The sequence below is a fragment of the Phyllopteryx taeniolatus genome, chromosome 5, assembly GCF_024500385.1.
Source record: "Phyllopteryx taeniolatus isolate TA_2022b chromosome 5, UOR_Ptae_1.2, whole genome shotgun sequence".
Taxonomy (NCBI): domain Eukaryota; kingdom Metazoa; phylum Chordata; class Actinopteri; order Syngnathiformes; family Syngnathidae; genus Phyllopteryx; species Phyllopteryx taeniolatus.
In genome coordinates, this window is record NC_084506.1 from 6,195,596 (window position 1) to 6,220,892 (window position 25,297).

At 43.4% G+C, this 25,297-nt stretch overlaps 2 protein-coding genes and 1 long non-coding RNA gene across 6 annotated transcripts in view; 2 read left to right on the top strand and 1 right to left on the bottom strand.

The window, feature by feature from the left end:
* LOC133478275 (uncharacterized) overlaps positions 1–18,257 on the bottom strand; it is a 56,364-nt gene extending 38,107 nt beyond the window's left edge. For all 4 annotated transcript variants that reach the window (XR_009788644.1, XR_009788645.1, XR_009788642.1 and 1 more), the window contains exons 1-2: positions 17,018–18,257; positions 2,980–3,219 (exon numbers count right to left, since the gene is read on the bottom strand). This is a non-coding gene — a long non-coding RNA (uncharacterized LOC133478275). The remainder of the gene's footprint in view (positions 1–2,979; positions 3,220–17,017) is intronic.
* On the top strand, positions 9,297–16,304 carry LOC133478274 (shaker-related potassium channel tsha2). Its single transcript, XM_061774133.1, has 2 exons — positions 9,297–11,219; positions 15,628–16,304. Exon 1 carries the CDS (start codon positions 9,799–9,801, stop codon positions 11,203–11,205), a length of 1,407 nt encoding a protein of 468 aa, XP_061630117.1. The 5' UTR covers positions 9,297–9,798; the 3' UTR covers positions 11,206–11,219; positions 15,628–16,304.
* Positions 18,258–18,636: 379 nt separating the features above from the next.
* Positions 18,637–24,638, top strand: LOC133478283 (potassium voltage-gated channel subfamily A member 1-like). The gene is made up of 2 exons (XM_061774166.1): positions 18,637–19,277; positions 19,734–24,638. The coding sequence occupies exon 2, from the start codon at positions 19,963–19,965 to the stop codon at positions 21,433–21,435; it is 1,473 nt and encodes a 490-aa protein (XP_061630150.1). The 5' UTR covers positions 18,637–19,277; positions 19,734–19,962; the 3' UTR covers positions 21,436–24,638.
* The last annotated feature ends 659 nt before the right edge of the window (positions 24,639–25,297 follow it).

Sequence of the window (25,297 nt, forward strand, 5' to 3'; positions counted from 1 at the left end):
AGATGTGTCACAGTAACAGGAGACAAGCGGATCCCCGCCATTAGCGCCCACCGTGACTTCTGACCTTCTCTTTATCTACAGAGAGGCGGGGTACACCCTGACTGGTCGCCAGCCAATCGCAGGGCACATATAGACAAACAAGCATTGACGCGTTGTTATTATTATTATTGCGATTGGAGTCGAAATGAGCTCACGCAGCAGTGCGCATCTATAACCGCTCTAATAAGAAAATACAATCAAAACTCCTTTTTAAAAAGGCACAGTTCAATAAAAGACAATACAACTAAATTAAATCAAATCAAATCAATAAATAAGACATGAACTTGGCCAGGCCTATTTTCAGAACAATGATCATGGAGTCGCAGCCAAAATGTAACTTAATTATACGGCCACCCCCACGACCCGACTGACCCGCTCACAATGCACTGAGTGCACGAAGATGACAGATCGAAATGTACAAAAAGCCGCCTGACGCCGCATTTTGTCACGTGAGAGCGGACAATAGATTGTTGGTTAGTCACTCTACAAAATTAATGTTGCAATCATTATGCACATTTTCAATGAATTCAATATGAAAGGCATATAATCAACAATCTCATCCAAAGGATTTTGACAATTGCGAAATAACTCAATGGGGGAAAAAAAAAAAGACATTTAGTCATTCTAAAGGCAAACGACAACTCCCTGGGACCAAGCCCTGATGCAAATACTAAAATAAAATTTGCGATGCACCTCCCCAATAAGAATAAAAATTTGAATTGATTAGTTTAATTGTTTAAATCATGAATATACCCCTAATTTTGATCCCAAAACACTTTAATATCATTTCAAACTCATCATGAAACAAAAAATAAATGGCTTACAAATGATTTGATTTGGAAAAAAATGCACTGAATCACATTATATGTTAGCTTTAAGCTAGAGGACGAACTTATGTGGTTTGGTTGAACATTTTGGTGTTTAACTAAATATTTTAAGGTTTATTTTTACTTTAACGTCGATGCTAATGTCTGTTAGTTCGTCTACGGCATTTCGCGTGATATGTTAGCATTGAGCTATCAGACTTAAAAAGAAATGGTTTAGTTGAACATTTTGGTGTTTTAAATATACACATTTAATTCTCTTCTGTTTTACGTGTCAGTTTTAATGTAAACTTCAATTGGGAGTGACAAACAACCAAGCACGCTTTGCCTCCTATTTGGAGAAGTGTGCGAGCCAGTCTTCATTTCTCAAAGTGATGTCATACAGTATTTGTCTTCCGTTTCTTGTCGGCCAGAGAGTGAGAACAGGGGCAAAGGAATTCTTTTAAAAGTGTGTTTTAATACGTTTACGTGTGTTTAAAGTGTATGAGAGGAGTAACACTATATATCAAAAAAATTACATGGTCTCTATAGCCCAGATTTTCATCTATCGTGGGTGGTTCTGGAACATATCCCCTGCGATAAACGGGGGTATTCACATTTACATGCGAGGAAATGAATGACTAATGCTTGCTAATTTTAGTCATCAAATCTGATTCTAAGCTAAAAGCTAACCACAGCCTCAGCTAGGCTGTGACTATTTGCGTATTTAAACCTTCCTACACATGTCAAATGCAGCCCAAAGTCATTACTATGTAGCTGAACATGAACTAAACGCCTAAAGTAAATAAGTAATTGCCGGTGTTAACTGGCAATAAATTGAAAGTCAACGCTGTCAAATATAACCGCGCCAGCTAGCTTTATGGCCAACCCAACCCGCCCCCCCCCCCCCCCCCCATCCCTGCACGCAACAACCTGCAATTGCTAGCAAATTTGCGTTAAAAGCCCCACGCACAATATAAAGTGAAGTTTGTGAATTCCTGCGAGACCGCATTCTTGACACACACTCTTCGAGTGAGTGGGAGAAAATAGTTGCGGCTACGCGCACTGCCGGGATCACAGCGCCGCTGCCATGAGCTAATCATTCCGCACGCCGTGTCGCCAAGTGTGGCCTGTTTATTTATAGAACTCCCTCAAAGTCGCTGCCTTCGGACGGGATTCGGTTACAGCGCCGTTGAAAGCTGAAAATACAACATCCACGGGCGCATACCGACTCGGTGCCAAATCCCTCCTTTGGAAATAGTCTGTACTGGATGGCTGCAATATTAACTGCAATGTCATCGAATGCAATGAAAGTCAGATTACATATTACAGGCTCTATGTGTGATATTAAACACAAGATGTTCACCTGTGACTTCACCTGGGACAGCCATTTATTCAAAATGAATAGCCCCGAACATAGGACCATCAACTCTAAGTTTACCAGTCAGCTAAAACTCTGGCTGCTAGAGGACTGAATAGAAACATGTAGTAATTTTATCTTTTGACTTCAGCTGGGTCTGCCAACCTGTCTCATTTAGAATTCAAAATAAAAAGCGTTCTTCGCTCTATATATATATAATATATATATATATATATATATATATATATATATAACCATGAAGCATTCATTTTTATCAATCAGCTGAAAAGTACTGAAAAATAAAAGGTGAATCTACTAAAACTGAGGCTAGCTGGAGGTGCTGGTCTTGGACAGCAATCAAAATCAAAACAATTCTTCCTTAGATAGGGGACCATGAACCCTTAATGTTTTTTAGTCAAATGAAAATTGTGGCTTCTCAAGTGCCGAATAGAAACATGAACTGATTTGAGATTTGATATCAGCTAACTATGCTATCTTGTCTCAGATTTGATTTCAAAGGAATATTGTTCTTCCTTGTATATGGGACCATAAACCCTTAAAGTTCATCAAATAACTGAAAGTTGTGGCTGCTAGAGTGTTGAATAGAAACATAGAGTAATTTTATCATTTCACTTTAGCTAGACTATTTGTTTCTGACAGCATTCAACATAAAAAAGACCTTTCCTTAGATATAGGATGTTGAACTCTTAATATTTATCGATCAACTGAAAATTTGCGGCGGCTGGAGCGCCGAATAGAAACAAGTAATGATTTCACCTCTGACTTGAGCTTGCTTTGCCGTGCTGGTGATGCGGAGAAAATCCAAACGGAGGCTGGCGCACAAGCGAGGCCTTGTGTGTGCCGGCGTCAACACGCCGCTCGCTACCTTGAAAGAAAAGAACGGCAAGGCAGAAAAGCTGCACTTACGTCTGACGATTCCCGCAGTTATTTGCACGGGCCCGACGTTTTGACGATCAGACTGAGGATTCTTCGACAGCTCGCCGGGAAAAGGAAAAGCTGTCGGCGGGAAGAGCAAAGAGTCACCCGTGCTTGAGGATGACAAACAGCAGCCGAGACATATAAAATACTTTCTGGGTTTAGTTCGAATCTTTCCTCCTTTCTCGGAACAGCAAATATGCTTGGAGACAAATTATACTTTGCTTTAAATTAATTCAATTGGCCCTAATAATGTTGCTCAATAAAGATTGGTGAACGTGGACTAATGAATGTATTTAGATTAGCATTGACAGGAAGTGAGGAGCAATAAGGCAGTTTTTATAATTACAAAATTGATGATAATAATAATAATAATAACAACAACCATAATTGTAATAATAACTAGGGCTGATGCAGATGTGCTAACCAGTCGCCCACCGTGCCGGCCTACTAACATGCATTTTATTCTCATTATTCTCTCTTCGATCCTTAAACTGCATATGTTGGTATTGAGTGTATGCTATAAATTTGCTGTACACAATTTGAGACAGTAAAATAAATAATGCTAAAAAGTTATCGCAATTAGGATTAGCGCGTTAGCGATGACTATTTTAGGTCAAAACACGCTAACTACCAATCACCCCACACATAAATCATGTTATATGTACAGTACACATCTAAAAGTTAGCCTAGTTATTAAATTTTTATAATAATAATAATAATAAATCAGCTAGTAAAATATTTTGGAATTTCTTGACCTTTTTTTCCTGGGAAAAAAAATGGAAAGAAAAATTGATCAAATGTGATGATCCTTCACAGAAAGTGAAGAAAAAGCAATAGAAGTTAAACAATAATTTGCTTTCCTGTGAAGATCTCATATTTAGTTGGAAAATTACTGGTCCCGAGAAGTGCTTCACATCTGTGTTGCATGGAGGCGACCAAATACTGGAACCGCAACCATTAGAGTACATCTCTTAATTCCTCCGCAATTAAAAATACAATACGTAATAAACAAACAATACGTAATAAAGAGTAATAACAATTAACCTAGTCACTAATGGTGTAGTGGTCCATTCGCCTGACTTTGGTGCGGGCAGCGTGGGTTCAGTTCCCACTCAGTGACGGTGTGAATGTGAGTGCAAATGGTTGTCCGTGTCTATATGTGCCCCGCAACTGACCGGCGACCAGTTCAGGGTGTTGTCCGCCTCTCGCCTGAAGTCAGCTGGGATAGGCTCCAGCGCCCCGCGACCCTAACCAGGATAAGCGGTGTTGAAAATGGATGGATGGATTAATTGTACCTATGACTGTAAAAGGGAAATGTTAAAAAACTCAATCTAACAAGGTAAGAAGTAAGGGTCCACAGATCCCCCCCCCCCCCCCCCCCCCCCACCCTCCCCAGACCGCCCTCAAGCACATATCAAGCACGACATCATCTGCTAAAAACATCCGAGGCTTAATCAAGGCCCGAAAGGATAATCCGGGAGGCTACGCGTGTGACAAGGATACGGCGAGGTAATTCCAAGGAGCCCGCCCCCTCCCTCCCGGACGGGACGCCTCCTGTTTCGTTTTTAGCCGGGCGCTTCGTAAGCTACGTACCAGCGCGGCGGAAGAAAAAAACTAAACGCGAGCGCCAAGTTGGGATGATAGCATGCTAAAATTGGTGGGCATCAAAAAGACGAGTCGAACTGGGGTGTCCGCTTCCCCGAGAAGGCCCAGCGCGGACCAAAACACAAACTGCTAATGAGGTACTGATGTCGTTATGGTAACACGAGGAAACACAGATTGTCTTTCGAGTTCATTCCTGGCCAGACAGAGGATACATTGTGCACAGAATGCAGTATAGAAGGTTGAGGAAAATGTTGGGCGATGAGCCACATGCTGCTTCACTTCCACCACCTACAAGCGGCAAATAGCAGCACCACTGCTACACACACGTTGACAAAAAGGGTACTTTGTAAGTGGTTGGCAGAGGCTGCGGGGTTGCCAGCGTGATTGCCTCACGTCTGAGATGGGAACCTCATCCTTGCTCTATTTTTAGACGAAGAACAACAAACCTCACAAGTGCAATTTAGACTAAAGATCAGCCTCTTGTTTACATACAGGAAAGAATACAGTAGAACCTCGTTTTCCTCATGAATTTGTTCCAAAAAGACTGACTAAAACCAAAATCGTGCGAAATCCAAAGCAATACTTAAAAATCTAATGAATCCATTCCAGACACCCAAGAAGTACAAAAAAAAAGGTGTATGCATTTTAGCAAGCATATAACTGTAGTTATACAAATACAAACAAAAAAAAAGCAAAATCGATATAAATGAATAATGAAGTGGATAAATCAATACTTGCATCACTTTCACATTTATTGAAAACTCTTACCGGCGTATACACTGCAAGATGCCACCGAGGGGAGGAAGGAGTCGTTTTTGTACTTTGCGGTACCTGGACACCTGACTGTGGCTTTCCGAAAACTGTTTGAAAATGTATCCAACTTAAGGTGGTACTAGTAGGCCAAAAAAGGCACTACTAGTGTGCTGGATTGTCTTACTAGTGAAGACAAAGTGTCTACTAGTACACAGAGCTTCAGCTGGATATCAAGGCTATCAAATAAATCCTGAAACGGCAAAAGCTTTGAGAAACAAAAATACTCAGGAACAGTACGGATACTGTATTCCCTCATTAGGTTCCCAGCAATAGGTGAAACTCATGAAGTAGCAACCACATATTGTTTGGATTATTTATCCATATTTTAAATCTGTATGGACCTGATTCTTATCATCTTCCCCACACTCCTTTTAACCTCTACCCTACTCTTATAAAGACCTTTTAAACGTTTAAACATACAATAATCCACAACAGCACTGGACACTACGTACATTTTATTCCTTGGAATATATGTTTTTTTTTTGTTGTTTTGTTTTTTTATATTTTTAATGTTTTAGGCTAGGAAGTGTTTATTTTACCACAAAACAATGAAAGCATTCACTCAAAATCCGGCGAAATGGCAAACTGATTCGCAGTGTGAATATCAAAGAAAATCTGCAACGCTCTGAATCGGCAATAGGTGAACCGTGATATAGCGCAGGAAGATTGTACCTGCAAATTCTCCTTAAGTACAGTAACCAAGTATTTGTACTTGGTTACTTGCCACCCCTTGCCCCTCCATGATATTGTGTTACAAGAGTGGGGGTGAGGCCCGGGGGTGTCCTGCATCGGGACGCGCACACTTCATTATACGTCACCTTCCCTGGCATGTGCGTGACTCCTGGGTAACACGTCATGGCATGCACATGCTCGTCTACATTTCCCACATGTATGGAACGCTCGTGGAAAATGTGCTTACATGACGCATTCGCAAAGAAAAATGTTACGTCTCAAATTGTCTTTCCCTGTTGAAATAAATGGAAATGCCATTAATGTGTTCCAGGTTCAGCTCAAAAATGTTTGTAAGGTGCTTTTTAAGAATACAAATAATATTTAACTTCATATAAACATACAGTAATGACATAAATCAGTAGAGTGTAAAGAATTTAGCCATTTTTGACACTTTTTTTTTTTTACCTCAATTCAATAGACATTGTGCTGCCCCTTGTGGTGGGCGTGTTTTGGCCACCTGGGGGCAGTATAATACAGACATACATGGAAAGGTTACCTCCTCATAAGCTGCAGTAATATTAGAGGATAAAGAATAAATAATACCTTTTAGTATTTTTACAGTCATGGAAAAAAAATATTAGACCATCCTTGTTTCTTTTAATATCTTGTACCACGAAAGCTATATTACCTGAAGAATACAAAGAACACAACAGAAATGCAGCTGTACATTACTAATACTTTATGTCCTACTTGACGTGCTTAAGATTAATTGTAGTCCCAGTGATTTTGGTTATTCTCAAGAAAATCATGACTGGATATAAGCTCTTAAATTAAATTTAAACTCAAGAACTTAAACTCTCATCTATGGTTGTAGTCATCATTACATTTGTCCAAACAAATGTGCCTCTAGTTGTATCAAACATTAAAAATGAACAAAAATGGGTGTTGCAAATTAGGATTCGCTACAAAAACAATGATCCTTGCATGGGATGCCTGTTTTCAGTTGTCTATGTTTTTCTATCCATCCCTCTATCCACACACATAAAAATAAAACACTGAAGAAACAAGACTAGTCTCATATTTTTTTCCCATGACTGTGTATTGTCTGTCTACATGTGCTGCTGCACTATTTGTGCTCAAATTTATGTCGCTTAAACGACGCCGCAACATCAATGCTAACTTCGTTAACCGTCAAATGGTGTTTTGTATTGTTTGTTAGCATTAACCTAAACAGACTGCTCAGGCAAAGCTATCTGGTTGTTTTAAATACAGAACGTGTAACTCTCTTAGTTTTATGTTTTGCTTTGAGAGTAAACGTCAACTGACAATGGCAATAAATAACCTCTTTTTGGAAGAATTGTTCACTATCTACCAAAGTGCTGCTTGTTGTGAAGTGAGTTGTGTTGAGTTCAATGCCACCATACAGCACTTGTATCTCAAATATTTACTTGCAAGTAAGCAAAAAAAAATCATCCAGACCAGTCTTATCTCAAAAAACTTGGAAGGGTGATAACCGGTGGATACGCTGGTTAGTTGTACATTCTACCATCTAGTGGAAAAGAATTTAATTGTTCTGCCTGTCACTATACGTCGCTGAAATAGACAGAGAACCAAAGACATTATTTACAGTAAAGGAGTAATAATTAAGACAAATTGGTTGATTTCTCATGGGAATCACTCCTGTTGGGTAATTTCATTGCAGTTGAAGTGATCATGAAATAAAAAAAAATATTTTTTTTTTAAAAGGTGTGGTGAAGTGTCATGTCGAAAGCAAAGCAAAACATTGGAATGAATGTGTGACTGAGGTCCCCCGATATAACACCGGCCCCGCCCCCCGCACCGGATTATAAATCACGTGTCCATTCCGCAGCTTGTTTGTTATTGTTTGTTTCCTTGGTTACGCTCAACGTGACCCAGACGCTCCGTTTGCTAAACTGCATCCGCTGCCTGGCACAATAGCGGCAGGCAGCCAGCCGCACTTGACTTTCTTTTGTTCTGTCGCGGTCACAGCACACACACACACACACAATCACATTAGACTGTTAGGGTGTGGTGACAAGTAAACAGTTGTGATGTGTGTAAACAGTTTTAGCAACACTGATTGACTGACAGCCCTGTGCTATTATTGTCCAGAGCCGATACAGCAAATGCAAGGTCAAGAACAATCTTGGGCGACGAGCCACATGCTGCTTCACCTAGTATGAATGTTGTTGTGGTAACACAGGGAAACATGGGTTCATTTTAATGAGAGAAAGAGGAGAGTTTGTACACAGCAGGTGCATGGCATGCAGTATACACAGTTGAGGATAATCTTGGGCAATGAGTCACATGCTGCTTCACCTAGTATGAATGTCGCTGTGTTAACACTGGCAAAAGAAAGGTTGTCTTGTTCATTTTATACGAGAAAAATTAGGTCATGTACAGAGGCAACGCACAGAATGCAGTACACAAAACTAAATAATGTTAGGTGATGAGCCACATGCTGCTTCACCAAGCACGGACGCCGTCGTTGCAATATTTTCTACATTACTGCAATAAAAAAGGTGAAACAGTGGTTGTCTTTTTAGACGCATGGCATGGAGTACACACGGTCGAGAATAATCTTTGCCGATGATTGACAGCTGACCAAGCTCTGCACCCATATGAAGCCGCTAAAGGTGGAAAAGATGAGCTATAAATAAATTAACTTTTAACCGCTGATGTATCTGATTGATCAGACCACTCTGCAGGATTTCGAGGTCCCTTTTTTCGATCCTAAACGCCAAGTCACTTGTCTTCAAGGTGTACCCCCTCGCCCCCACCCCCGACTGCCCCCTGTGTGTTCCAGGTTGTACAATTGAGCCCTTTGAGCACTCCGAACACTGAATGTTATTTTGGCCCTGGGCTTCCTGAAGAAGACGACGTTTGCCCCTGCGTCTCGAGTATCAGTCAAGCAAGCACTTTCCATTGGCGAGGGACCGCCAGTGGATTGGGGGGGGGGGGGGGGGGGGGGGGGGGGGGGTCGCGTCTCACAGCCTTTTAGCTTATTTTGGCCACATTAAATATAATCTCATCATGGCGGCAGTGGTCCTGTTTCTTCAAGTGTGAGCGAGGGGACACCGGCGGGTTCCCCTTGTGACAGGAATAGCGCCATGATTTCATGAATGAGGGACTCGCAACCGGGAGGGTTCACATTTGTCACGGCGGGCTGACAAACACCAATGAGAATAAGGCTGTCGGACGTACGCGTGTTGGTGGAAAGAGCATCAAAAGTGGGAGCTTCCGCGTTTACTGAAGTGAAGCATTGGAGGGACAGCAGCAGAGGCAGCGTCATCAGGTCTTCCAACTTGGGGAGGGCCATGGAGTTTAAAATGGTGTGAATATGATAGCCACTTCTCCCCATTGGTGTGTCTTATGCAAGGGGGAGATCTGTCTGACGCGGCCAGGTTCTAATCTGACCAAAGGGCCGTGTAAATCAAACGCAGCGGTACCGGTAACAAGTTCCTTTCTGGGGGGGAGTTTCTCCGGGAATCTGTATGAGAAAGGACACTTGAGAGGTGAGTGGCGAGCCTCGGGAGGGGTGAAAAGATGACCGTGGTGTCCCAGGAGAACCGCGACGAGACCGTGGTGGTCGGCCCCTTATTGCCAGATGAGTCGGAGGAGGAGGAGTGCAGCGAGAGGGTGGTCATCAACATCTCGGGCCTGCGCTTTGAAACCCAACTGAAGACCCTCTCGCGCTTCCCCACCACGCTCCTGGGGGACCCTCGCAAAAGGATTCGCTTCTTCGACCCTCTGAGGAACGAGTACTTCTTCGACAGGAACCGGCCCAGCTTCGATGCCATCCTGTACTACTACCAGTCCGGGGGGAGACTGCGCAGACCGGTGAGCGTCCCCGTGGATATTTTCCTGGAGGAGATCAAGTTCTACGAGTTTGACGAGGAGACCATTGAGCTTTTTCGAGATGACGAGGGTTTGACAAGGGAGGAGGATCGACCTTTGCCTAACAACGCGTTCCAGAGACAACTCTGGCTGCTGTTCGAGTACCCGGAAAGTTCCGGACCCGCTCGGATCATCGCCATTGTCTCTGTAATGGTTATCCTGATATCCATCATCATATTCTGCTTGGAGACCTTGCCCGAGTTCCGAGAGATCCCAGTGTCGGTGCAGGAGCTACATGTGAATGGTAGCGCCCATGGGAAGGTGCGCAGTCCCTTCACAGACCCCTTCTTCATGGTAGAAACACTTTGCATCGTGTGGTTCTCCTTTGAGTTCACAATGAGGTTCCTGTCCTGCCCCAGTAAGGCGGCGTTCTTCAAGAACATCATGAACATCATCGACGTGGTGGCCATTGCGCCATACTTCATCACCCTGGGACTGGACCTGGCCGAGCACCAGGGCAGCAGCCAGCAGGCCGCCTCCCTCGCTATCCTGAGGGTCATCCGCCTGGTCCGCGTTTTTCGGATTTTTAAGCTCTCCAGACACTCCAAGGGTCTTCAGATCCTAGGGCAGACCCTTCACGCCAGCCTCAGGGAGCTAGGCCTCTTGATATTCTTCCTGATCATCGGGGTGGTCCTCTTCTCCAGTTCGGTGTATTTTGCAGAAGCGGAAGATCCCGAATCTGGCTTTTCCAGTATCCCCGATGCCTTCTGGTGGGCGGTGGTGACCATGACAACGGTGGGCTACGGAGACATGTGCCCCTCCACCATCGGTGGCAAATTTGTGGGATCGTTGTGCGCCATCGCCGGAGTGCTCACCATCGCTCTACCCGTGCCAGTCATCGTGTCCAACTTCAACTACTTCTACCACCGAGAGAACGACGAGGAGGATCGCTTGCAGTACGTGCACGTGACCTGCGGACAGCCGCAGACGTCCTCTGGGGACTTCAACTCCAGTAAAAGCGAGCAGTCCCTGTCCAAGACAGAATCTTACCGGGAGGACGACCTGGAAAGCCTCACCCGGATCGAGATCTACAGCGGGAAGCTGACTGACGTATGAGAAGTGGTATCACGGTGAGCTAGGTGGCGGTTTCTCATGGTGGTAGCCTAGTCTGCTGGCCTAAACACGATCAAACACACTAACCCACATTTACTACCTAAAATCTAATATTTGGTCTATGAAATTCTATTAGCTCATTCCCAACAGTCGATTTTCATTTTATAGCGTTTCTTTTGGCTGCACTGCTTCCACTATGCGAATGTAGATGTTGGATATTTTTGTACAATCAGATTTCAGCCTCTCTGAGTTGCCATGTCAATCTAAACTGCCCAGGGCCTTCACAAGTAGTCAGTCCTGCTGGCCCGTGTAATTTCAACAACATAAGCAAAGGGACTGAATTTTATTTTTATTTTATTTTTTAACAATCACATTTTAAATTTGCCTCACACGCCCAAAATAACGTCGGCATTTATCCATGCTGATTGGTTAGTCAGAGCTAGCCAAGACTGACTAGAAAAACTGGAGTAATCTGCACAAATTAAGTCATTTAATAATTAACATCTCTGATAATTGTGGTTGGGCATGGTTTGAAGTTGAGCGAATCCTGTTCCGATTCCGGTTCCATAGTTCGATTCCGGTTCCAAACGATTCCCGATTCAGATTATTTTAGGGGGCTGGGTCACAAAAGTTTGCATTGTTTAAATAAAGGTTGTCCAAATTATGAACATCCATTTTCATAGCACCCCGCAGCATAGACTAAGATGAACATTTGAGTCGAGGTTCTTTATAACCAGTATCAATATCAAACCTATGAACTAAAAGGCAATGTGTGTGGAACTAAGCCAATTGGCATAATATTCATTAATTAATGTTTCAGCTAAAAGTTAAATATAGCATTGCAAATGGTTATTGCAACAATGCTGTATAGCTACCCTTGTATTCTGTTTCATCACGTCAAATGGTTTATATGTGCAGGTTTTAACTTCTTGTTTTAAGCTTGTAGCCTTTTATTTTGAAGGGCAGGCACCGGAACTCAGCATTTTGGCACGAAAAGTAACTTCACACGGCACCTGTGATTTATTTATTTTTTTGTAATGGATGGAACCAAAACACACGATTCCTAGAGGACCTGGCATCGAAACTGGGAACCGAAACTTTTAAATTTGAACGGTTCCGGGAGAACCGGAACGTTAGTCCCGGTTCCAATCGGTTCTCGATTCTCGATGCCCCACCCTAAGTATGATGCATTTTAGTGGAATGTTTTATGCTTTTGTAATGTTATTAGGTAGCAAATGATGTCTGTGGCAAACTTGTGTGCTGTTATATTGCATTTTAATATAGAATTGATGGTTTCCATAATTTCAACGTGATAGTAGAGGTGGATTAAGTCAGATAACTCCCCGCTGAAGGACCACGCACCAAGACCTCAAGATTGCAACCCAATCATCCGAAACAGTGCTGGGTGTGACAACTTGGGTGCTTAAGGGCCACATTTTGAGTATTAAAACGGGCTGATGGGCCAGCCCTGCCCTTTGATTGGCTGCCGATCAATCCAGGGTATAGACTGCCTCTTGCCAAAACGTCAGCTGATATAGGCTCCAGCTCATTAGTGAAGTGTGTGTGTAATGACAATAATAATGATATAGTTTATTTTATAAAAATGAATTAATTCTAATTTTCATTGACTCATTTATTATCAATTTAATTAAAATGCATTAAGAGTTTTTTTGTGTTAAATAAATGCATTTGGGAAATTGTTTATTTTGCTTTTTTTTTGTATTTACATTAAATTAACCAATTACTTACAAATGTTAAAAACAAAAGTGAATTGAAGTTTGTTAAAATGATTTTAATTATTTAAATTAAATTACGAATTATTTAATGACAAAAAAAATGAATAAATGCATGTTAATTAATTTACATTTTAGGCCAGGCGGCTATATGCAACAAATATTACAGGACTCTTGATCATGCAAATACTCATGGGCCGAATTAAAGAAAGCCACAATGTGCACCCCTGGTCCAAATTTTCACAATTGGAATGATACAATCATTTAAAATTACCCTGTCCTAGAACATCGCAGGTCAAATCATTAGGTACACCTGCAAAATCCAACAAGAGATCACGCTCACCTTTCATTTATTCTGTCGTACAAGGATTCGTTTAACAATGCGCATGTTCACTCTTGTGGTTGGAGTCTCCCACTACAGACAACACGTGTATCTTTCATGAAGTGCAGTGTATTTCCCCAAAAAGTGATGTGAGCCGCCCGTGGTCTATCAAAGAAACACGTTACAGCTGGTTGTTGGGTTGTGCGTACAAGGGCGCACCTGTTGCCGCACCACACTGATCTCAGGTACCAAAAATAAATAAAAAATCCAAATCACTGATTTCGGTCGCGTGTAATGGGACATTTGCGCGGCACATGCTTGATATGATATGTTAGTATCTTTGGTACTGGAGCTCAGTTCTTCGGAACTATACATGGAGACACATACCTTAAAGGCGATTTTCTATGTTGTGATTTCAATTAGATAATGAGAGAGCTTCTGACTTGGCTGTTTTCGAGCTTGTGATGGTGAGTGTGCAGGATATTATTGTGGGAAGAGCGCCACCCTGTGGAGGCCTGCAGGCAGCACTTCTCCAGTTCCCTCAGACAGTATAAGCAAAGTACAATAGTAAAGTTAAAAATACAAACAATAACCAGGATAACATGAGTTTACTGTAAACGCGTCATGGTTTGGTTTGGTTTTATAAAAGGCAGCAGCAACGTGCAAAAATCATTTGGAGTGCATGAAAATCCAAAGAACTTGCCAATTGTGATTGTTGAAAAACAATCTAAAGCAGTTAAGCGGCATAATACTTAAACATGCTGATTATATTACAAACCCCAACTCCAATGAAGTTGTGGGGTTGTGAAAAATGTAAATAAAAACAGAATACAATGATTTGCAAATCCTTTTCAACCTATATTCAATTGTATACACGACAAAGACAATATAGTTACAGTAATGTTCAAAGAGATAAACATTTTGTTTTGCAAATATTGACACATTTTGAATTTGATGCCTGCAACACGTTACCGAAAAGATGGGTTAGGGGCATGTTTACCAGTGTGTCGTTACCTTTCCTTTTAACAACACTCAATAAGCATTTGGGAAGCGAGAACACTAATTTAACACCATGTCCATCATTTCCAAAAACAATTTGAAATGTGAACTGGTCAGACCACAGCAGACTTTTCCACTTTGCGTCAGTCCATCTCAGATGAGCTCGGGCCCAGAGTAGCCGGCCGTCAGCGTTTCTGGGTGTAGCTTTGTGTAGCTCGCCCCATCCTTGCTTGTGAACAACTGAGCCTTTCGGGGATGCTCCTTTTATACCCGATCATGACACTCACCTTTTTCCAATTAACTTGTTCACCTGTGGAATGTTCCAAACAGGTGTTTTTGGAGCATTCCTCAACTTTCCCAGTCTCTTGTTACTACCCCTGTCCCAACTTTTGGGAACTTGTTGCAGGCATCAAATTCAAAATGAAAGAATATTTGCAACAACAACAAACAATAACGTTCATCAGTTTGAACAATAAATGTCTTTGTAGTGTACACAGTTAAATGTAGGTTGAAAAAGATTTGTAAATCATTGTATTCGGTTTTTATTTACATTTTAAACATTGCCCTAACTTCACTGGAATAAGGGTTTGCACACACATTTTAAAAATAAAATAGAAAAGAAAACATTAAAAGCACTGTGCAAATATAATTTGTAGTACAATAACAACAATAAAGTGCAAAAAAAAAAAAAAAAACACTTAAATATACTTAACTTACTTATAAATAACTTAAGATGTTCAAAATTTGAATATTGAATGAAATGAACAATAAAATGTCAAGCAATTAACTAAATAATGATGTAACTTAACAGAGATACTAAAACAAAAAAAGTGTTTATAAAGCAGTGATTAACTGAAACTAAGTAAAAAATAATAATAATAATAATTTTAATAAATAAATAAATACATGATTTTATTGTCCACAACAAGGTACTTGAATAAATTAATCATTTTGCTCATGTATATTTTCATAATTATACTGAACATTTTGCATGTGTCCACCCTGTCATTAAGGAGGTTCCTGCCCCTTGAAGAAAACATCCAATGTTTTCAATGATATCATGACCAGCACTTTGTCGTTCTTCAATGTAGGCTGAAACAGTGGAAAGTTCCACAATAATTTATGTTTTGGAATTTTCAGCGCGTTAAATGCGTAGTTGCATGTTGTCAAGATTAACACGTCCACTCCGTCATAGTGAGAGAAAAAAAAACTGTCAACAGTACACAGTCAGCTTGACTTTTTGACTGAATTATGTTTCTCAGTGAAGGTCCGCCATTAAATGCTAACATTAGCCAAAAATGTCCACCCTGTCAGCTAGCTCAGATATTTTCTGTTTGCTTGTACTAAAAAAAAAAAATGTTTTTCTTACAGGAGTCAGGACACACAGTGACGCTTGCTGTCCCATCAGTGGCAATAAAAGAGACTTTTTCTTATGATCCAATGAAATCTCTTACGAGAAGAACAATGTGGAAAAGTCGGCCTGAATGGACTAAGAAAAACTCCTGTATAAGATTGTTGTACATATTTTCTACTGTTTTAGCGCAGCCAACTAGAAACAAACAAGAACTCTCAAAGCACGCTGTGGATGATTGCCAATGTAAATGTTATGATATATAGTATTTATTTTTGTAACCTGTATGTGAATTTAATTTAATATTTTTTTCTAAAAAAAAGAAATAAATGCTCAGTCATCAGGAACATAATGTTTGTTTCATGAAATTGTATTCATTTATTCCCAACAGCCAATTGTCTTCATCTGGTAGCGTTTGGTGGATGTTAGATTTTTTTGGTCCAATCAGATTTCAGCTTTTGTGTGTTGCCATGTCAATTTAATCTGCCCGGGGCCTTCAAAGTTAGTACTGCTGGCCCATGGAACTTCAACGACACTACGTTTCAAATTATTTTTTTTCAGATTTTCCCACATGTTCTATGCAAATGACAGTCAGCATAATTTCAGTCATCAACTGTTAAGGGTATAATTTGAAGTTTTTTAACCAATCCTCCAAATGATAACAGTATCTTTTTTTTTAGATAAAAACTTAAATGGGTCTGTTTCCAATTATTGCGCCCAACAGTGTTTCAAGACAATTTCTAGGTTTTAAAGAACTGAAAATAGTCATTTGTTGAGTTTGCAGCATTAGGAAATCAAAAGTTACTGTATATCACACAAAACATCTTACAGGTCAACTAACATTTGAAAATATGACCACTTGTTTGATAGCAGCTTCACAATTCTTGCATCCGTTGGAATTCCAATGCAGGATGTCAGAATAGCCTCCTAAAGCTGCTGTTTGGATGCAAACTGCTTCCCACGCTCCACGATCTTTTGCTTGAGGATGCTCCATAGTTTGGGGGCTGTCACTATAGAATCTTTTTAGAATCAATTCTCTTATTGATTATTGATCGAATAATTTAATCCCCCCCCCCCCCCCCCCCCCCTACACACACGCAGACTATTATTATTGTAGCTTAGTTTAGTTTTTTACGACTAACATACATGTTATTCTCATTCATGAGGGATGGACTTCTATACTTAAACTACTGTACATATGTTGTTACTGAGTGTATGGTATAAATTTGGTGTACAGAATTTTGAGACAGCAAAAATGCGAAATGCTAAACAGTTAGCAATCGCGATTAGCATGAGCGCGGTTAGCGATTACCGTTTTAGGTCAAAATACACTGGCTACCATTCAGATCACTAATACTTATCATGTTATATGTATATTACACATGTAACAATGTCTTTCAAATCACTTACAGACGCTCCTCTGTCGTTTTTAGCGAAGTTTAGCTACGTCCAAACACTGCGTCCATCTGCAATAAATGTTCTTGTGAAACATCGGTTCCGGCGGCGCAAACACAGTTCCGGGAGGAACCTTTGTTTGTCTGTTTTTTGGTCCCTGCAGAGCTTCAAGGCAGAACTTTTGCGTCGACCTATATTTGAAGTCGACTTATTCGGGTTTTTTTTCATCCCCGCCCTAATTGTCAAGTATGAAGATCATTTTGTAAGAGACAGCATGGTTCAAAGTGGTCAGTCAAAAGGTTCACATACTTTTCAGAGGTCCTTGTCACACCTTTAGGGACTGCAGGGGGCGACCAGCTCTCTCCACCTGATTGCGGGCCAAAACATGCCACCGCCACCTCGTTGCTGACGTGAAAGCCTTGTTGGGAAATGGTAGCCATCCGTTAGTCCTTCCATCTGGACCATCCAGGCTTACACGGCACACATCAGTGGCATCTCATGCTGCAAGGAATACCTCTGTATCATTGGCGGCTATGGGCATGAAAGGAGAGAAGGACACGGTGTACCCACCCCCCATCCTCCCCTGATCTAAACCCTGTTGAGAACTTTTGGAGCATCCTAAAGCAAACGATCGTTGAGGGTGGGACGCAGTTCCATCCGAACAGCAGCTCTGGGAGGCTATTCTGGCATCCTGCAAAGACATTCAAGCGCAAACTCAACAAAAAAAAGTCACAAATTCGATGGATCGGAGAAGTGTGAAGCTGCTATTCTATAAGGGGTCCTATGTTAAAACGTAGCTTGACCTCTTTCGACGTTTTTGATTGAAACAGCTTTTGATTTCAGTAAATGTGATCTCCAAATGCTGCTATTCGGGAAAATCTGAGAAAAATCTCATTTGCATAATCATTTGTGTTAGCGATGCGACTCTTTCTTTAACCCGGCAGATTTGTAATTGGTAAAATGTGAAAACAAAATGTCACAGAAATTCGGAACTTACGATGATCTTGTATGAATAGCCACAAGTGGGCAAAGAGGTTCGTTGGGCCTGGTGGCATTTAGTCGAAAAGCATTTAATGTTCTTCATTAGCGCATATCAAAGCACTTTGCCTGCCTAATTTGTCACAAGAGCAATTGACTTTCAAATGACCTTGGTGGAAAGATTATGCCCTGGCACGTTTCCGCACAGTTTTTTTTGATCAGTCAGCAAGGACACGCACGCATGCGTGCGCACACACACATTCTGACACAAAATGTTACAGTATACAAGTGATCCTAAATTACATTGACTGTGATATTATGATAATGATGTAACTGGTAGGCATGAAATAAAATGAAAATAATGGTACCATTTACTAATAAGCACCATACATTCAATATAATGTGAAGCGAAGTGGCATAAATACAAATAGGCATGTTATTTTACGAATATGACTCTGACTTTTGTTTGCCCCCAGTTTCCCGTGCACCTCCACACCGCCCCCCCCCCCCCCCCCCACGCCCCCCCCCCCCTTTTTTTTTTCGGTGGCAGAGCAAATCCCGTTCCTGAACAAATATGGATCATAGTTGTGCTGTATTGCGCCTGGCGGCCCCGCTACTGTATGGTGCATGCATACACAACTTGTGCTGCTTTCAAGGGTCGCTCTGCATTGCGTCGAAAGCTCCAACTCCTCCTCTCGCTCTCTCTCTCTCTCTCTCTCTCTCTCTCTCTCTCTCTGCTTCTGCCTCCCTCCCTCCTCCTCCTCCTCCATCCATCCATCCATCCACGCGTCCACTTGCGTGTAAAAAAAAACGCTGCAGAGGAAACCTTCTCTGCATCAGCTGTGCATTTCTTCCTCTTTTTCTTCCCCCCCTTCGGCCACCCACCCACTGCGGCTCGCCGGCTCTCCGTCGGTTTCCGCTGATGTCTGGATAACGTCGAAGGCCGGCGTATGGCTCCTTTAATGTAGCAGTCCCCCGCACCACCCGCTTCCATCCTCCACCTTTCCTTCCCCTCCCCCTTTTGAAATGCAGCGTAAAAAAAACACATCGGCAAAAAGCCACATCTCCTCCCGCAGTGCACCGTGAGGGAGCTCCAGCCTGCATCCTGCCTCCTCGTCCTCCTCCTCCTGCGTCCCGGCAGCCATGTAATTGTTTTCTTATTGTTGTTGTTGTTGTTGTTTTCCCCCTACCATCTTGCTACTGGACGGGAGCTGCCATGTGAGACACTTCACATGGGCGCATCGACCGGAGCCCAGGACGCGTCGGAGACCCCGCCATCCGCCAACGGCCCCCCGAGGTAAGAACCCCGCGCCGCACACGCAAAAGTAGCTCACGGCTCTCTTGAATGTTGGAGACCGCATCGCCGCCACGCCTGTGCACCTCAAAAGCTCCGATATGAAATGTTATGCGTCAAAAATACTGCGGGCCCGCGTATCCCCTTTGAGCTCCAAACTTAAGTCGTGTCATGCCTCCGAACTGCAGTGACGAGGCAGCGGGAGTGACGGGGACACTTTGGGGAAAGCGCGTGGAAGCGCATCGCTAATTGAGCCCGAGAGAAGTCAATAAATAAATAAGTCAAGTGGAGAAAATGCTGAGCCAGCAAATATGTTTCTGTGTTCGCTGTTTGATCCCATTATTCCCCCACCCCCCACCACCACCCCCATCGCCACCACCACCACCACCATCCTCCTCATCCCCTCCTCCCTCTCCTTCTGCTTCCCTCTCTCTCTCCCTCTCTCTCGATGGGTGGCAGAGGCAGCGGTGTTGGAGAGCAGCAATGGTCCAGTCAGCGAGAACCGCAGTGGAGCCACACTGAGGCAGATTCAGCCAACCGGCCCCTCGTGTCCCGGGGGCGGTTGGACGTTCCGAGCACTTTAAGGGGCGCAGGAAGCCGAGGAGGTCTTAATCCGCCCCGGGCCCGCACGCCCGCCCTGTCAGACTAACCGCATCCCTGCGCCGCCTCCCCGCCCCCTCCGCCCAAAATGACGGTGGTCTCAGGAGACAACGTGGACGAGACTTCGGCCGTGCCGGGCCACCCCCAGGACGCCTACCCGCCGCCCGACAACAACGACCACGAGTGCTGCGAGAGGGTGGTCATCAACATAGCCGGCCTCAGGTTCGAAACGCAGCTCAAGACCCTCTCCCAATTCCCGGAGACGCTGCTGGGCAACCCCAAGAAGCGCATGCGCTACTTCGACCCCCTGCGAAACGAGTACTTCTTCGACAGGAACCGGCCCAGCTTCGACGCCATCCTGTACTACTACCAGTCCGGGGGGAGGCTGCGGAGGCCCGTCAACGTCCCCTTGGACATGTTCTCAGAGGAGATCAAGTTCTACGAGCTGGGGGCGGAGGCCATGGAGAGGTTCCGAGAAGACGAGGGCTTCATCAGGGAGGAGGAGCGACCCCTGCCCGAGAAGGAGTTCCAGCGTCAGATCTGGCTTCTCTTCGAGCACCCGGAGAGCTCGGGCCCAGCCAGGGGGATCGCCATCGTTTCCGTCATGGTCATCCTCATTTCCATCGTTATATTTTGTTTGGAGACTCTACCGCAGCTCGAGGAGGTACCCCCCCTGGAGACTGTAGGCAACACCACCATCTACTACAAGCCAAACATCCTCACAGACCCCTTCTTCATCATCGAGACCCTCTGCATCATCTGGTTCTCCTTCGAGTTGATAGTACGCTTTGTGGCGTGCCCCAGCAAACCGGCCTTCTTCAAGAACATGATGAACACCATTGACATTGTGGCCATCATCCCCTACTTCATCACGCTGGGCACCGAGCTGGCCGAAGACCCCGACACCGAGGGGGTTGGGGAGCAGGCCACGTCTCTGGCCATACTCAGGGTGATCCGTCTGGTTCGGGTCTTCCGGATCTTCAAGCTTTCCCGACACTCCAAAGGACTGCAAATTTTGGGGCAGACGCTCAAAGCCAGCATGCGAGAGCTGGGACTGCTCATCTTCTTCCTCTTCATCGGCGTCATCTTGTTCTCCAGCGCCGTCTTCTTCGCCGAGGCTGAGGAGCAGGGTTCCTATTTCAGAAGCATCCCCGACGCCTTCTGGTGGGCGGTGGTGTCCATGACCACCGTGGGCTACGGCGACATGGTGCCGGTCACCATCGGGGGCAAGATCGTGGGATCTCTGTGCGCCATCGCTGGCGTGTTGACCATCGCGCTGCCTGTGCCCGTCATCGTGTCCAACTTCAACTACTTCTACCACAGGGAGACGGAGGGCGAGGAGCAGGCCCAGCTGCTCAACGTCAGCAATCCCAACATCCCGTCCGACACCAACTCCAGCCGTCGCAGCTCCTCCGCGGTCAGCAAGTCCGAGTACATGGAGATCGACGGCGACCTGAACAACAGTATCGACAACTTCCGGGAGGCCAACCTCAGAACTGGCAACTGCACTATAGCCAACCAGAACTGTGTGAACAAGAACAAGCTGCTCACAGATGTTTAGGCGCCGGGACCGTGGTGGAGCGGACCACCCGTTAGCTTCGCCAGGGCTTCGTTAAGGCCTGCTGAAAACGGAGAAGCTAACACCGTTAGAGTAGACAGCAGTTAGATAGGCTAATCGATTCTTCTAATCCTGCAAGTATGTACGCCCAAATGATCTCCTCTCCTATTGATAACCTCACATATAACCGACTAGGAGTTAGGATGCAGAGCACACTCACGTCTTATCAGGCAAAAGAATGCATGGAACACCGAGAACCAACACAGCGGAGAAGTCATCGCCAACTTGAAAAAGAAGCTAGAGTAGATGTTGGATCCTCCGCTGCCACCCACCCCCCGATCCACTTCCTCCCCGCCCCCCTTTGAAGGATCTGACCGTTCCGCGAGAAGCACCTTATGGGAGGAAGACCGACCTGGATGTAAACGTGCCCGCTGGCTCCCGGGGGGGGGGGGGCATCCGCGGCGGAACGGTGGGCCGGCCGAGTGATCCGGAGCCCCCTTTAGATGCAGCGCAGCGCCGCGAGCTTCACGCATGATGACTGACTTCCCATTTTGACGCATGCAACCGGACCAATACGTCCTTGCCATCACGGAGACCGTGTTCTGTCGGCGCCGTCCGTCGCCCGTGTTTTTGCACCAAACGCACCCGATGAGGGTTTGAGTTGACATATTTAGAAATATAGGATTTGAATGTTCAATCTTAAGGGGACGCTTCAGAAATGAGATCATAGCATGAGAAAAAAAAAAAAAGAACCTGCATTACGGTCGTTGGACATTAGGTACGTTTTGTATGCTGGCATATTTAATGCATGACATTAGTAAGCAGCTTGTTGCAACTCAGGCACTCTGCAGTGTTCCTTTTTTGGTCAGGGAAAGGAAAAAGAATCCCCAAAATGCATTGCATTCCCATATATCCAAAGCCACAATTTAGCCACTTTAAGAAATCTAAGTAACCACTATCCAAACTGCATTTAACCATAAAGTAAGTTCAAATAGCGCAGTGCATGAGCCTCGGTTCCACGAGAACACTAGCTTCCGTTTCCACTTCAGGTTTGGTTTTGGACGGCAAATTGCCGACGCGCAAGTTTGCGGAACGATTGGAATTCTTCGGACGTGAGTTGCTAGTGCCTTTAATTCCGCTCGCCGCCAGGACCAGTGGAAGTGCCTCTCAGCAGTTATGGGATGGAAGTGTGCGGTTCGGCTGAGCTGCTTGAGATCTTAGTCGTAACAGGGAGAAGAAGACGAAGACGAAGAACGATGAGCCGGACGAGTGAGTGAAAATCAAAACAAAATCAGATCCCGACTCTCACGCACAAGCTGGTTTTGGCTTAATGACGCTTAACCAAGCAGCGACGTAATGTATTTTCCATGTTTACCGATCCAAATCAAAAGGGAATACTGACAGGTTTTCACCATCATTTATTCATGCCCGGCCTTGTTTGTTTGTTTGTTTGTTTGTTTGTTTGTTTGTTTGTTTGTTTGCTCTGTGCATCCTTCCAGAGTCTCTACCTCAGTTTGCCAGGTCATTGCAGACTCGCTGCAGAGGCGCATTCAACATTCAAAGCAGGGTTTCCTTCCCTCCCTCCCTCCTTCCCTCCCTCCCTCCCACCCACCCATCCTTCCTTCCTTCCTTCCTTCCTTCCTTCCTCCCTTCCTTCCCTCCTCCCTTCCTTCCTTCCACTCCAAACTGCAGTGGTGCAATACTGAACGCGAGCATCCCAAAGTATCATCGCCTTTACACGAGCACTTAAGGAGGAAAAAAAAGAGAGAGAGAGAGAGAGCGAGAGAGAGAGAGAGAGAGAGAGAGAGAGTGTGTGTGTGTGTGTGTGCACTGTGTCACCTTCACACTGCATCTCTTCGGTTGTTGTTGTTGTTTTTTTTTGTCACTGAAGCTTCGCACAATCAGAATGTTGATTTGGAGAGGGATTGGTGTGACTCTCCGTCCTGAGGGACTGTTTTTTTTTTTTTTTTAACGTTAGTTCCTTGAACGCAACGCGAGCTCCCTGTAGGTGTGTGGGACACACACGCACACGCACGCGCAAGACACACAATAATTCACTGCATCTCTCGGGCATTCAAGTACACACGACAGTGCACAATTTGCACGTGCTTCATTTCCTCTATTGGACTATAGTTTGACATTTTCAAGAATGATAATTGTATGATTTAACTTTATTTTTGTAGAATTTTTTTTCAATTTGTCACTTTTGGTCTTTTCATTGACTTGATGTATTTTATACTTTTGAACTATACTGTAGTTTTTAATTATTCTAGATAAGACTCACTGCAGCAAGGCTGGCACATCACGTCACGAACATCAATTCAGGAAAAATGATTTTATTTCGGAATTATTTGTCATTTATGCATATTTGTTTTTTTTTTCATTTTGGTATTCTTTTCAATTAGTATGTTTCATTTTACTCGAAAATTAAAATTCAATGAAACAAATTACATTCGAAGTTGAATTAACAACGTTTTATTTTAAAATTTGTATATTTTTCTACAATTTCCTTTTTTTAAAACCATACTTTTGTAATTATTCCAGCTCACTGCAGTAGACTTAACGATGTATTTTATGTATTTATTTATTATTCTTTTAATTATTCTATTAGTTATTTATGGTTTATTTTACTCTTTATGTAGATCAATATTTTATTACATATATTATTGATTGTATTATACACATTTTCTAAGAAGAAATATACATACAATCAAATAAGATACATTTATTTCTTAAATTACATGTAATCAATTCTATCTAGTATTTGTTTTTTATGGTTGCCGATGGGTTCACTGCAGCTAGACTGGAAATATTATTTGAATTGTTCTATTTTGAACTGGATGGATTTCTGTCTTTTTTTTGTATTTTTTTTTTTTTTTAATTGTTGTCATTATTTTCATTTCCAGACATTATTATTTATATTATTATTGTTGTTGTTTTGGTTTCGATGCTAATAATGGATGATGAAGCTGTACATTTTTTCCCCCTCCCCCTGCACTGGTCTTTGACGTATACATAAAAAAAAAAAAAATAATAATAATAATAAATCAAAATAGCTTGAGTGCAGTGTTATTTGAATGTCACCGTCTTGCTGCAGTGGCCGCCCTTCATGGTGCTCGGGCAGGATCACATTTGTTTTTGTTTTTTTTTCCCTTTTCCTGCTTCTTACATTCATTTTTGTTGTCAGCTGGACGGTTAGTTTTTGGCATGAGGGGGGGGGGGGGGGGGGGGGGGCATTGCGGTGGGGTTCCGGGCTGTATTTCTTAACTTTGTACTGTATCTCTGACTCGGACACCGGTCAACCTCGCACAACGGACGACATAGCAGCAATGGGATTCTGTCGTGTTCCGATTGGTTATGATTTGCTCACCGTGGCTGTATTTGAATGGTGCTAAGCATCCGAGTACCCCGAACAAAAACGTGCACTCTGAACAGCAATACATACTTGAGCGCGTGCGCGCGTGTAAAAATAGGTACAAAGAAAATAAAAAAATAAAAAAATAATAATCTATTTTGGAACGCCGCACACAAGAGAGCTGCTAAATTGTGCGTCAGCCACTCACATCCGCGGCTCGGCTGAAACGCTGCTGCGCAATCGTCGCAACTTTTTCCAAGTAGAATTGAGCAACTGAGAACTAGAGTGGGCTAAGTCCGCTGTTGGCATTTGGAGGAAAGGGATTTCAAGTTTCTGGGGCTGCAATAACATCCGAGGGGAGTTTGCGTTTTGGGATGTACTTGTTTTTACAGAAATGTGTGATTTTCCTCATTTTGACATTTTGTCAAGTGCAATGTTGTTGTTGTTTTTTTTTGGTTTGTTTGTTTTTTTAGGTAGAGTGACACTTTTATCCACAACTGTGGTACGGTC